The sequence below is a fragment of the Lolium rigidum genome, chromosome 6, assembly GCF_022539505.1.
Source record: "Lolium rigidum isolate FL_2022 chromosome 6, APGP_CSIRO_Lrig_0.1, whole genome shotgun sequence".
Taxonomy (NCBI): domain Eukaryota; kingdom Viridiplantae; phylum Streptophyta; class Magnoliopsida; order Poales; family Poaceae; genus Lolium; species Lolium rigidum.
In genome coordinates this window covers 331774282-331786933 of record NC_061513.1, presented here as the reverse complement: position 1 = coordinate 331786933, position 12652 = coordinate 331774282, and the positions used below count along the sequence as shown (strand labels likewise).

General features: G+C 43.1%; 2 protein-coding genes and 2 long non-coding RNA genes across 4 annotated transcripts in view; all 4 read right to left on the bottom strand.

Moving 5' to 3' along the window:
• Nucleotides 1-4065: 4065 nt before the first annotated feature.
• Nucleotides 4066-5219, bottom strand: LOC124666385. The gene is made up of 4 exons (XR_006990887.1): nucleotides 5153-5219; nucleotides 4590-4643; nucleotides 4382-4432; nucleotides 4066-4129 (listed from the first exon to the last, which is right to left on the bottom strand). It is a non-coding gene; the product is annotated as an uncharacterized LOC124666385 (long non-coding RNA).
• A 107-nt stretch (nucleotides 5220-5326) lies between these two features.
• On the bottom strand, nucleotides 5327-9739 carry LOC124666384. Its single transcript, XM_047203715.1, has 8 exons — nucleotides 9452-9739; nucleotides 8329-8811; nucleotides 7540-7626; nucleotides 6483-6556; nucleotides 6210-6387; nucleotides 5704-5786; nucleotides 5522-5633; nucleotides 5327-5414 (listed from the first exon to the last, which is right to left on the bottom strand). The coding sequence occupies exons 3-8, from the start codon at nucleotides 7559-7561 to the stop codon at nucleotides 5410-5412; spliced, it is 474 nt and encodes a 157-aa protein (XP_047059671.1). The 5' UTR covers nucleotides 7562-7626; nucleotides 8329-8811; nucleotides 9452-9739; the 3' UTR covers nucleotides 5327-5409.
• Nucleotides 9740-10016: 277 nt separating this feature from the next.
• On the bottom strand, nucleotides 10017-10684 carry LOC124666386. Its single transcript, XR_006990888.1, has 3 exons — nucleotides 10512-10684; nucleotides 10167-10399; nucleotides 10017-10078 (listed from the first exon to the last, which is right to left on the bottom strand). It is a non-coding gene; the product is annotated as an uncharacterized LOC124666386 (long non-coding RNA).
• Nucleotides 10685-11088: 404 nt separating this feature from the next.
• Nucleotides 11089-12652, bottom strand: part of LOC124664800 — a 17134-nt gene continuing 15570 nt past the window's right edge. Inside the window, exons 3-5 of the mRNA XM_047202238.1 lie at nucleotides 11919-12301; nucleotides 11668-11813; nucleotides 11089-11216 (exon numbers count right to left, since the gene is read on the bottom strand). Coding sequence (XP_047058194.1) covers nucleotides 11089-11216; nucleotides 11668-11813; nucleotides 11919-12301 — 657 coding nt within the window. The remainder of the gene's footprint in view (nucleotides 11217-11667; nucleotides 11814-11918; nucleotides 12302-12652) is intronic.

Below are 12652 nucleotides of genomic sequence, written 5' to 3'. Positions count from 1 at the left end.
CTGGAACAAAAATAAAGTGTTATTATGTTCATCGTTGGCATTCTATCTAGCCCTTGGAATTTATAATAAAGAACTTAATAATTGTTATTTTGCTCTGGTCAAATGAAAACAATGAGTTGTTCAAATTATGACATTACTCCATGTACAATGGATAAGTTATTATTAATCTTAATGGTGAATCACACATACATAATACTGACACTAAAATGCCATAAGGCAAATGATTAAGAATTCCACTTATTTGTGGAACCGCCATTTAGGTCATGTTGGAAAGGAACGCATGAAGGAACTCCATGCAAATGGATTTTTGGAGTCACTAGATGACCCGTTGCGCTATCGCGCAATGACGAAGGCTAACCATAGGGTTTCGCTTATTTTAGTACCGAAGGTTGGAGCAGAGCTCTTCCATCGAGTACAATAGTATCCGACGTGCGTGTTATCGCATTGCTCGACGACCCTTGTACTTTCATGTGGGTAATGCTCTCGATATCTCTTCCACTTTCCTTTGCGTAATCCACTTGCTATCACAGGAATATTATGGTTAAGTGGTTGCGATTTCTTATTTCATTACTTGCACATTTGTCTTTCATCGCAATGTTTAAGTGTACATATGCACGGCATTTTAATAACTTTCAAATAATACCCGTTGCGCTATCGCGCAAATGACGGAGACTAACCATAGGGTTTGGCTTATTTTAGTACCGAGGGTTGGAGCAGAGCTCTTGCATCGAGTACAATAGTATCCGACGGGGCGTGTTACCGCGTTGCTCATCGTAACCGTTTGTTTATTTCAATACGGAGGCTCGGGAGCGTGTAGCTCTTTCGATGGCCATCCCATGGTGAGCTATAGTAGTATTCAGCGTGTTTCGTTGGAGGAAACGCCCTCGACGGCCCTTGTACTCTCATTTGGGTAATGCTCTCGATGTCTCTTCCACTTTCCTTTGGGCAATGCGATTGCCATCACCGGAAAGTGGCTGCGATTTCTTATTTCGTTACTTGCACATTTGTCTCTCATCGCAATGTTTAAGTGTACCTATGCACGGCGTTTTAATAAGTTTGAAATAATTTCTAGGAATAGACGCTGCTTTAATAAGTTGCCCAACTAATAAGTTGCCCACGTACTCTCGGAAAAAAAAATCGCTTACGCGCACGCAGTTTGGTGTCACTATTCGCTCCCTCTAGATAGATAACGGTTCCGAGTTCCTCAACAAGACTGTTGATAATCTCCTCACCACCCACGGCACCGCCCTGCGACTATTATGCCCATGCACTTCCCGGCAGAACGAGTAAAGCCGAGCGTGCCATTCGTACCATTAATGATACTATGCGCACCCTTATGTTCCAGGCTCACATTCCAGCTCCTCTCTGGGCCGACGCTCTAGCTACTGCCACATACCTGCTTAATCGTTGTCCTAGTACAACCAAAAAGTCCCATGTTCTGTACACATGCCTCCACGGTCGTCCTCCCTCATACATTGATCTTCGTGTCTTCGGTTGTCTTTGTTATCCTAAAATCGCGTCCACTGCTCCACATAAGCTTAGTGCTCGTTCCATGGCATGTGTCTTTCTTGGGTATCCCTCTAACCATCGGAGTTACCGCTGCTTTAACCCTGTCACTTTGGAAGAATACTCGTCTCGCGACATGTTGTCTTCGATGAGAAGGTTTTCCTGTTCCGCATGCAACTTCGTCATCCGCGCTTGCGCCTCCTGCGCCGCGCGGACTCGACGACCTCTTCGGCACGCCGCCCGTGCCGCCAACGCGAGCTCTTGCACCGGCCCCGCGCACCCTAGCGCCGGCCCCAAGTGCGCCCGCCCCGGCCTCGAGCGTCTCGCCTCGACACCGCCTCGCCCAGCCGGGTCCTCTGCCGCGGCAGAGAATTAGGCGTTTCCTCTGCCGCGGCAGGCTGCCACGGCAGGAATTCCGGCAGTTTGTCTGCCGCGGCAGGCAGCCACAACAGGAACTCCTGCCGCACCTCGCGCTCGGCCCGCCGCCGCATGCCCTGCCCCTGCCACAGCTGCTGCTGCCGCCGCCCTGACGGCCTCCTTGAGTGGGGCCTCCGACCTTCGGCCTACGCTCGTCTCCTCCCAATCTTGTCGCGAGGGGGAGGATGCCGGCGCTCTATGGTGCAATTTGAGGAAATCATAGCCGCAAAATAGCACATAACCATAAGTTTTAATCGGCTAATGTTAGGTCTTTGAGACCCCTTCGACCTGGTGCTCCCCGGCACAAATGGCAAAAGGCAATATTCAAGCCATGTGTAATAATATAATATATCCGATGCACGGGGAGGCTTCTTTTATGGTGTCGGTCACAGAACCTAATTATGGGCAAGTTTAACCGAATAAAAGCCATGATCAGGTTACAAAATCATAAACCAAACACCTTGTTAGCATCCAGATGCGTGGTGGCCATCTACATTAACACATTACCGCAAGTTGGATATAAAACCATTGAACACTAAATGATACATAGCCCAAATACAACTTCAAGAATGAAACAAATTACACAATGATTATAGTCAATTTCCCGCTTTTTTACAAAAAAATTGTACAGGGGCAAAATGAACACCTTGAACATAATCAACGGCAGAAAGACTTCGCATCACTCCAAGCAACAAATTGCAAAAGCAAAAGCAAATGTTCAAGAATAAATGGCAAGAACAAACATTCAATAATTGGTCTTAAACATTATAAACTGATTGGGATGCTTCATCTACATGGATGGGAACTGGCTTTCTTTAATAATATTCTACATTTTTCCAAGGTGGAATGAAGATACTATTTAATTTATTTGCTATAATAATACAGATTTAGACCTTAGTTTTGACAAAATGTAATCATTCATTTATTGTAAAAGTAAGGATATGGAACTGGGGGATATATTCTCCCTGACTTTTCCCTAACTCAGAGTCAACCGACGCAGCCCTCGCCCGCCGGTGAGTTAAAGTAACCGGTATGAATCATACATGCTGTTGAAAAACAAAAACAAAATAAAATACACTCTTGGGTAGCTGATACATTGTACATAGGTCAAGTGTGATAGCATGGATTTCCACATAGGTAAACACGAGTAGTACATAGCACAATATTACATATATAACATGGGTGACACGGAACCAAGGTGATCTGTTAACAAATAACTTCAAGTCTTAGTGATTCGGTCTTACAACTAACATTACTCCATTAATCGGTCAGATGACCAGCTTGGGTTTAACATGCTTGATGCCCCAAATACGTCAGTTGTCATCTGCAGCAAAAGCGACCTGATCTTGTTAACAGGAAAGTAGATATGATGCATCTTATTCCGATGCAGAGCAAAAGAAACGCGGGAGCTCGTCTACCTAGACTGCAAAATAACCTGACTCAGTCTTGAGCGATAAAATTATAACAAATTCCTGTACATTATAACAAATTTGCACCAGAGAAGTAGACATGATGCATCTTATTCTGATGCAGGGCAAAAGAAACATGGAACATCCACTACTCTGGAATTTTATTTATTATTATAGTTAGCCAACATGGAAAATGGAAGACGTAATAACTAATTCAAACATGGAAAAGAGATATCATTAAACAGGAAAATACCAAAAACATGGTGATCTTGTAGGATTCTATTTCTCTGCAGAAAATATTTATGGAGTACAAAAATTATAGTGTGGCATACTGCCATCAAAGTCCACCTGCTGGTAATGTCGCACCATTTGAATGTCGAGTTAGTTGTAAAATTTTATTTAACAACAAGCTTAAACCCTTGAGCAACAACAAAAGGTATGTCTGACTAAAAGCATAAGGAGCATAGCGCAGTTTTTTCGAAACGAGAATGTAATAAAATATACTAATGTCTCTGTCTGCCATCCTACCGCAAAATGGTACGGAAAATTAGAGACAGTAAATATGAAGCAACTCCTACCTAATATTCTACTGGCTTTCTCTTGTAAAGTAGACCATGAAACTAATATTCTACACACCTACTGTACATATTAAGCAACTCCCACCTAATATTATGACGGCTACCCAGTTACTTTAGATCCACTCCACGAACTGCTACTTCCAGAGTAAATGTGGTCTTTATCATCTCGCATACCAGAATTATTATACATCATAACCGCAGGTTCCTCCCATACTAAGCCTAACAAACAAACAAACAAAAATTACGATCAAATATACAGCTGAGAAAATAGAACATACATAGTGACTATAAAAAAGGTGAGAATTATTAACCTTGCTATAAGGGCATGCGTGTGATCTAACTAATATGCACATGACCTATAGTTAATATAGCTTGTACTTTGGGAAAGGGGAAAATGCTAACAGTTTTCTTTTGGATCAAACAAATGCCAGAGACAACAAACTCAAATAATTAACTAAATTGGATTAGAACCTGTAGAAATGAAATTGTGAGGCAAAAAATGAGTCCTTTGTAGACGGTGACCTGCAGACAATAAAAACACGTTTTGGTCACAACTTTCCTCTGCTCATAAGAAAGAAAACAATCAACAAGTTAAGCAAAATTACAGCTAACATTGCAAGATGATAAAACCATGGACAATCACTTGATGCTGCAAAGATGTGAAGGAAAAAGGGCTCACCTTGCTGATGTGGCCTCAAAGATGGCCTTCTTGGGGAAGGCAGTAGTTGTGGACCTGGAACAGGAAATCGAGGATGTGGTTCTTCATGTATCATGTATCAAGGCAAGAAATTAATTTCAGGCCGATTAATTGTCGCAGCCCATTACTATGTCGAGTTTTGATTCTAGTACCATGTGTGTCAACTAATTAATTTGGGCCAGAGGGGTACTATTAAAAGACAAACCATTTTTTTAGCATACATCAAGTATTAAAAAACATTGGCAATGTATAATATATTGTATCTTATCTTGTCAATTAATTCCTTTCCTTGATATATTCAGTTGAAACGTTCCAATAACGAAAGATTTCGTATTTAACTGAAAGGTGTAAGTACGTGAGAACCAATATTTTCAGCGGCTTCATCAACAAAAAGAATTAGTTATTTTCAAATTTCATGGTACAATGAGGACTATCTATCCCACCTCCCGTCTTAACATTCAGCTGACCCAACTAATAAAACAAACCGGTCTGATAATATGAATCAACATCAATGTTAAAGAGTATAAATGCTTCTTTCTACTCACCCTCCTTCTCGCTATTATTTTCCTTTCTATAATTTTTCCTGTTGATTCATGCCTTACAGGCTCACTACTAAACCATTCTGCAAAACAGCATTTCAAGAAACAAAGTTATAATCGCACTTAAGCATGGGACATAAAGCATAATGTAAAAAAAAGCATGAAATAAATAATAACCTGGTCTTGGCCCAAAAAGGAAGCTGTTTGGACTCAGAGTGTCAGCGATAAAAGCTCCTTGTGTTGGGTCAATTGGCATCATTGTCTCACCCTGTGATATTGGAGTAGGAGAGCTTAAATATGGCATGCCGAGGTTGTGCTTGGTTGCTTGGTAGTAAGGAGCCGAGAAGGAGAACTGCTGAGGGGAGTAGAGCTGACCATCTCCACTAACACCAGCCGGTACCGGTGTCGAGATAGGAGAATAAGGAGCATAAGGATCATAGCCATAGCCACCATGGTACATCATTGAAGGGTCCTCGTTGTATACAACCTTCAAGACAGGACATACTGAGAAAAGGAACACTTCCCTGATACTCCAGAAACTAAGCAAATCAACTTACTGCTGGACCCACTTCCAATCCTTCAGCACTCGCATAGGGAGGATATACATCCCATTCATTTGGAGGGTTCTCATATCCTGGACCTGCTTATATCATGCCAGACCCAACAATATCATTCACCAACTCAAGAATAAAGTTTCAAATTTTAGAAGAAATTAAAATCGTCACTGCATCAGATACTCTCTTTAAAATAAAATTAGTGAACTTAGTCCAACACTATGTATACATCAAATGAGTATAAGTTTATTGTAATTATTTGTTCACTGAAGAGGACAACTGAATCTTAATAGGTCACATGCAATTTCATAGTTAATACAAATAGATCTTCCAGTCAATCTATGCCCAGAGAGCATCTGATGGTACATTTTTCAATTATTATTCTTCTTAGTTTTGCCATAACTATGAATGTCACATACTTTCCTTCACATACAAGAGAAAAGATGTACAAATGAACATTAACAGTCAAAAAATGCAACCTCACATATGCAACAATATTTTTACCTCACCTTGGTAATAGAATGGCTGTGCCTGAGGGGAATACAAGTGTTGTGGATACGCAGCATTATGTTCCCCACCTATGTTGGATGTTCCAGCTTGGCCTTGTACATCACTTGGTAGATTGATAACACTTGAATCGAGTGAAATGGTGGGTTTAACAGCTTGCTCATCCTTTCTAGGAATGGCCTGAGGTAGAAAATGAATTACAAAAATCAGCAATAAAGAAGAAATGGAGTCAAAGGGTTGTACTAAATATCTTTAAAAGCATCATCAATAATGACCTGCTCGTTAGTGTTACCAACAAGAACAGGTTTTTGCTCGACCTCCATTCTTGGCTCCGGTGAACTCATCGAGCCTAAAGCAGAAAGATTAAAAAAAATAGCTCAAGCTTCAAGAATGGTATTAGTGGTATCCTATGTAGGTTTATTCCAAAAGCAGCGTTGCACTTTGTGGAGTGCCAAAACAGTGAAAGCTCATTCCAAAGAACATGTTCTGTTAAATACCTTTTTTTTGGCTCTGCAGTTTTTAAACAAACGCCTCAATCCAAAAAAATACTGAGGCTAAAGTAAAGCTAAGCTTGCATAAATGGCTCAAAGCAGCAAATACAGATAGCATCTTCCCAGAATATTTATATACACATACCACAGAATCCCGTTATTCAATGAATGAACAGACTAAATGTTTTACGGAGTCACATGCATCAGAGATGAATATTAATACAACAGTTATAAACACCGGCACTCCAAATTCGTGCAGTTAATCATTGGCTTCCTATTCTAGCCTACCTGATCATGAGGCTAATGGAAACAATCATGCATAATAAATGTATGTCATGTCCATCATTCACTGTCGCTACTTGTTTTTTTGGTCAAACGACGCTATATCGCAATTGAGGCGATTGTTTTTTTTTGTGCCTAATCTCACCTAACTCGATGGCTACGACCAGGCGAGCAAGTAGACAGCTTCGCAGCGAGGCAGATGGATGGGCACGACGATCAACATACACAATTTATCCCATTGAGTGCAAAATATCCAAAACCACCCAAGAAATAGAATAAACAGACAAGAGACCACGAAAACTCATGGATCTGCAACGTAAAATACATGAACAGCAGACTAACATGAAATAAAATCTTGAAATTATATGGATATCTGTGTGAATCAATTGATAGTTCAAATTTTATTGGTGTATTTAATCTCAAGTTTTTTAATTGGAGTACCAATAACTCTTACGGCCATGTCTCAAAAGAACAAGTATCATCTTACAAACCAATGGTCCGAAGTACAATATCATTTCGGTATCAAAGGAAATCAGCATTAGGCGGTGATAATAATTACCTGGTAGATTAGACCATTGCATGAGTTAATTTGACATCAACCAGCAGTCACCGTTTATAGAACGCAACAATCATTACCCGTGCCTTGCTGCGGAAATGCAGAGTGCAAAAGTATTAGCATGTATTGATCAATATTTGTTCAAGACACAAGTGTAGTAAACATGTTTCGAATTATTGTACTCCCTCGGTCGGATTTAATCGACGCGGAGGGAGGCATGCACATCCATGTACTTAGCCAGTGGGTGCGTCAATTTTTTAAGACCGGAGATAGTAGCTATTTTTTATACTCTTAGAAAGCTTTATAAGCCTCAAGCTCCAATCGATTCCAAAATCCTGTGCGGTGGACAGATACTGGCGAATAGAGTAAGAGGTGATCACTTTAATGGGAAATTCTAAATAAACTTTGCAATGAAAATATTAGAGATAAAAAAATATCATTTCAGGGCATCATCTAAATAGGTTTCCTTGTGCATTGCAACTATATATTATATAGTGTTCTGACAGCTTAAAAGGGGACCCGTTGCTCCCCGGCGCAAAGGAAAAAAGTGAGACGCTGCGCTCCGGCACAAAGGCAAAAGCGAGATGTATTGTAACTATAAGCTTTAATCAGCTTATGCTTGTTTAGTTCTCCGGGAATTCAGTAGGACTTACAAAGCATTTAAGCCTGTATAAGTTTTTTTTTTGCCTATGTGTAAATAACAACTTTGGTTTATGAACTGATGGAAAATCGAGGACCACAATTTTAAGGTTCTAACACAACAATGGCAAAAATGGTAAACCTCATACATACATCGTTATTTCTTCTTTATTTTCCTGTGTCAACTGCAGCAGCCCTCTTATCCATGCCCATATGAACCATGTTACAAAAGCTGGAGAAAATATTAAATTGAATCAAAGAGAAAATGGAACTATATAAACAACTTTGTTTTCTGGAAAACAATGCAGCATGTAGACATTATCAGTAACATATAAACCAATCTGTGTAAATCAAACGAACTAAGAGCCTTTAACCTATGAAAGAGGTATTTAAGAAATATGTTTGTTGATAGCATAAAATCTAAATAAGCAAAGACGGATGATAAACAAGTTAATCACACAGAATTGATACATGTTATTTAATGAAAAAGTAGAGTTTTGCGTTCTGAAAGAATAGTACAGCAGCAGGGGTTTTCTTCTTCCGACTGATGTACACTCAATTATGAGTCAAGTACCATTACTTGAAGGGAGCATCATTAACTTGCACAGCAACTTTCGTCGGCCAGGCTTAGCGAACCTGAAGTTGACTGTATCTCACACCTTCGCTTGTTTTATTAGAACAGACATGCTATTAAACTCCTACCACGTGAATTAGGAATTTAGTAAATTAGGAAATACTACAGAACAATGAAAAGGACTATATTTATATGCTATTAGTGAAGTGCTAGAAAAACATGCTTATTAGTTGTACACTGCTCGAAAAGAATTTGTCCTCAGCATTCACTGTAAAAGGCAAGTGATAGTTCCAACATGGCTTAGCAAAAGAAGGTCAAATGATCACTTCTAGAATGATGGCCCGGTCAGTTGAGCATAAGAAAATCTACTAATAAAAACAGACAATTAAGCAAATTGTAAAATAGGTGCACGGCAACCAGTGGACATGCTGATGAGGGTGCAGAGAATGTCCTTTCAAACCACAGTCTCTGTGGCAACCTAGAAGGCAAGTGAAATTAATTATTTTGAATTAAGGATGTGCTTTTTCATGCAAAAAAAGAAGACAAAACAGAGAAGAAGAACAAGCAATATTTATCCTTGATTCCTGCTGCTATATAACTATTTTCAACTGATAATTTCAAAAAAAAAGCAAGTAAAGGATTAGTCATCATTACATAATCTGAAACACCATTCTGCAGTTACTACTTTTTATTCCAAAGTACCTGAAGCAACAGAGAATAATTTAGTTATGATGATTCCTTTTATTGGTGGTTAAAATAATGTTATAAACTAAAGAACATGTGCATTGACCTGCTCAAGTAAGATCATAAATTAAAGAGCTAAGGATCTAACTATTGTAGCTTGTAGGTACAGATGATATGAGAGAGTTATATGCAAAATTACAAGAAGGGTTAAACAGAAGACAAGGAACATAAATTCGGTCACACCAAATGCATGTCATCTCACTTTTAGCTTCAAACCAATATTAGCAAACTATATTAAACAGACAACAAGAAAGATTCATTTGCTTGCTTGCCATCTCGCATCCACTTGGAAGTACAATCAAGATTTTGAGATAGTAGATGTGGCAGGTGTGATTATGCTTCTTACCCCGAGGTTGTACTTGTCGAAGGTGAAGCCCGCGGCACCAGCGCCGACAAGACACAAGAGTACCAGCCTCGTCACCATCCACCTGAACACCAATGTGTTCTTCCCTGCACTCCACCACCAAAACTATCAACAATAACCTATTAGATAATATAGAATAACACAGGATGCTCACCTGGTCTTGAAACGAGTATACCACTCCCGTTGCTCATCCTCCCTTGCTGCTAATTGCACCAATTTACCTACATAAACGACCCAACAAAAAAATGATTGACACCCATTCAACGCACCAACGAACCAAGAGGAGGTTTTTGGGAGGTCAGTGCCTACATGAAGGTTTGGAGCATCCCGACTGCCAGGTGCTTAGTAGAGAAGGCGGCGAACTGTTGCGGCCTTCACCATCCATCTGATGCAGCAACAATTGTTGGCCTCAGTCCTGCTGCATAGCAGCCTACCACGCTAGGGTATGCGCTTGCCGGGACCTGGTCCCTATTCCCGCTGCCACCGAAGAAGACATCGGCAGCGCGTTCCACGAGCACCTTCTCCCTTGTCTTCCCATCTACCTGCTCCACCAAGCACAGAAATCGATCGATCTAAATTGGCAGCAAATGAACTGGAAGAGAAGACAACAATATGTAGCGTGGGAAGTAGGGAGAGAGAAAGGGGAGCACATACCGATCCTCCCATGGATGCAACTCCTCCTCCTGGCCAGTGCCGTCCCAGCCTCTCCACCCAGCTATCGTCTGTTAGCCGTTCACCCACCGCGCCGCCGCCATCATACGAGACACGCTCCTGCAGCACTTGCTACGGGCGCGAGTCAGTGGCCATCCCTCGCCGGCGCCCAGCCATAGCCATGCCTAGCGCCATGGGCAGAGGTGGCGCTGAAGACGCACACGGACATGGGGCGCCACGGAGGAGGCCAGCAAAACGCATCTTGAGGCAGGGCACCGCGCCGCCGCCAGGGACTCCACCGGTGCGGCGCCGCCCTCCTCCGATACCCTTTCCTGCAGCGCCTCTTTCCGGCCGGTGTTGCTCGGCCGCGTCCTCCGCTCCCTCATCCTGCTCATCCTCGCGCTCTCCCCTGACGGCCCGCACCAACTCCTCAGCCTCCCCACACCCAAACTCGAGGCCGCAACTTGGGGCCACGCAGAAGATCGCCGTCGCCAGCTCGGCGCGCGTCGCCTGCGGCCAGCGGCGCTCAACGCACGCTCCCCGCCGCCACACTGGCAGGGGAATCAAAGCCGCGGATGTGTCATCGCCGATGCCGGTCGATGCGTCGTCGGCTCGCCTCGGTCTCCCCGCGCCAAATCCCGCCATCCCCGAGCCGCGCGGCCGCCAGCAGGATGCAGCACGACTCGATCTGGTTTTCACCGCGGGGACCTGAAGCAACAGAGAATAATTTAGTTATGATGATTCCTTTTATTGGTGGTTCAAATAATGTTATAAACTAAAGAACATGTGCATTGACCTGCTCAAGTAAGATCATAAATTAAAGAGCTAAGGATCTAACTATTGTAGCTTGTAGGTACAGATGATATGAGAGAGTTATATGCAAAATTACAAGAAGGGTTAAACAGAAGACAAGGAACATAAATTCGGTCACACCAAATGCATGTCATCTCACTTTTAGCTTCAAACCAATATTAGCAAACTATATTAAACAGACAACAAGAAAGATTCATTTGCTTGCTTGCCGACTTGTTCAGAATTAGGTATATATATTATCATTGTCCTACAAAATTACAACATCAAAGCAAGAAATTATGTTTTGAGGAGGTTTGAAGATGCTACCAATATGATATCTCTCTCACATGGGGAGACAGTGAAGTACCTTCAGCAGCACTATATGCTTCATCTTGTCCATGATGTAGTATCAAAACAAGTGTTCTGTAGCATCCTTCGGAAATTAACCCACTGCAAAACTGCATCAACAAGTTGCTTGCCATTTTAGGAGCCAACTGTTTCATCCTAAATAACCTGGCAAACAATAGCTTACATTAATTAGCTTAGATGACCAATATTTTAATCAAGCAAGAACGGACACACATAGCAACAGAGTGAGAAAGATCAAAAGAAGCTCACCTTGGCATCAGGCAAGCTTGTCGTAGATCGAATGCCAGAGTGCCGGTCCCCCTCCGGCCGCGCCCGTCGCCTCGGGTCGCCGCCTCCGCGGATCCGCCCGCGTCGGCCCTTATCCGGCCGCGCTCGTCGCCTCCGGTCACCTGAAGTGGCCGCCCCGTGCCGGTCCCCCTCCGGCCGCGCCCGTCGCCTCGGGTCGCCGCCTCCGCGGATCCGCCCGCGTCGGCCCTTATCCGGCCGCGCTCGTCGCCTCCGGTCGCCGCTGCCGTGGAACAGCCCCGCGCCAGCCCGTCTCCGGTCGCGCCCGCCTCACCTCCAGCCGACGTGGAGCCGGGGGGCGGAGGGCGTGGAGGAGAGACAGCAACAGGGAGTGGAGGACGGCCGGGCTAGGGAGGTGTCCGCCGCCACAATGACGTGCTGGGGGAGAGGGAGGAGGGTCGGGGGTTGATTTGCTGGCTGGCTTTCTCGATCTAGGTTTTCACTGCGATGTGCGCGATCCGAACGCAAAGACGACGTGAAATGAGCAACTTCGTTGCCTCTGTTCGTTGGCCCCGCAAACGCCTGGTCTCATTCGTCAGTGACCCATTCGGAGAAGCAGCGAGTGAGAAAAAGGTGACCACATCGGACGGTTGCAGTCAAAAGCGGGGAGGGAGTGGGTAAAACGAGTGGTCACGGTGGATTTGCCCCTCTCAGGTGGCTTGCCTGCCCGAGTAGTGTTTGAACATTTATAGGAGAAA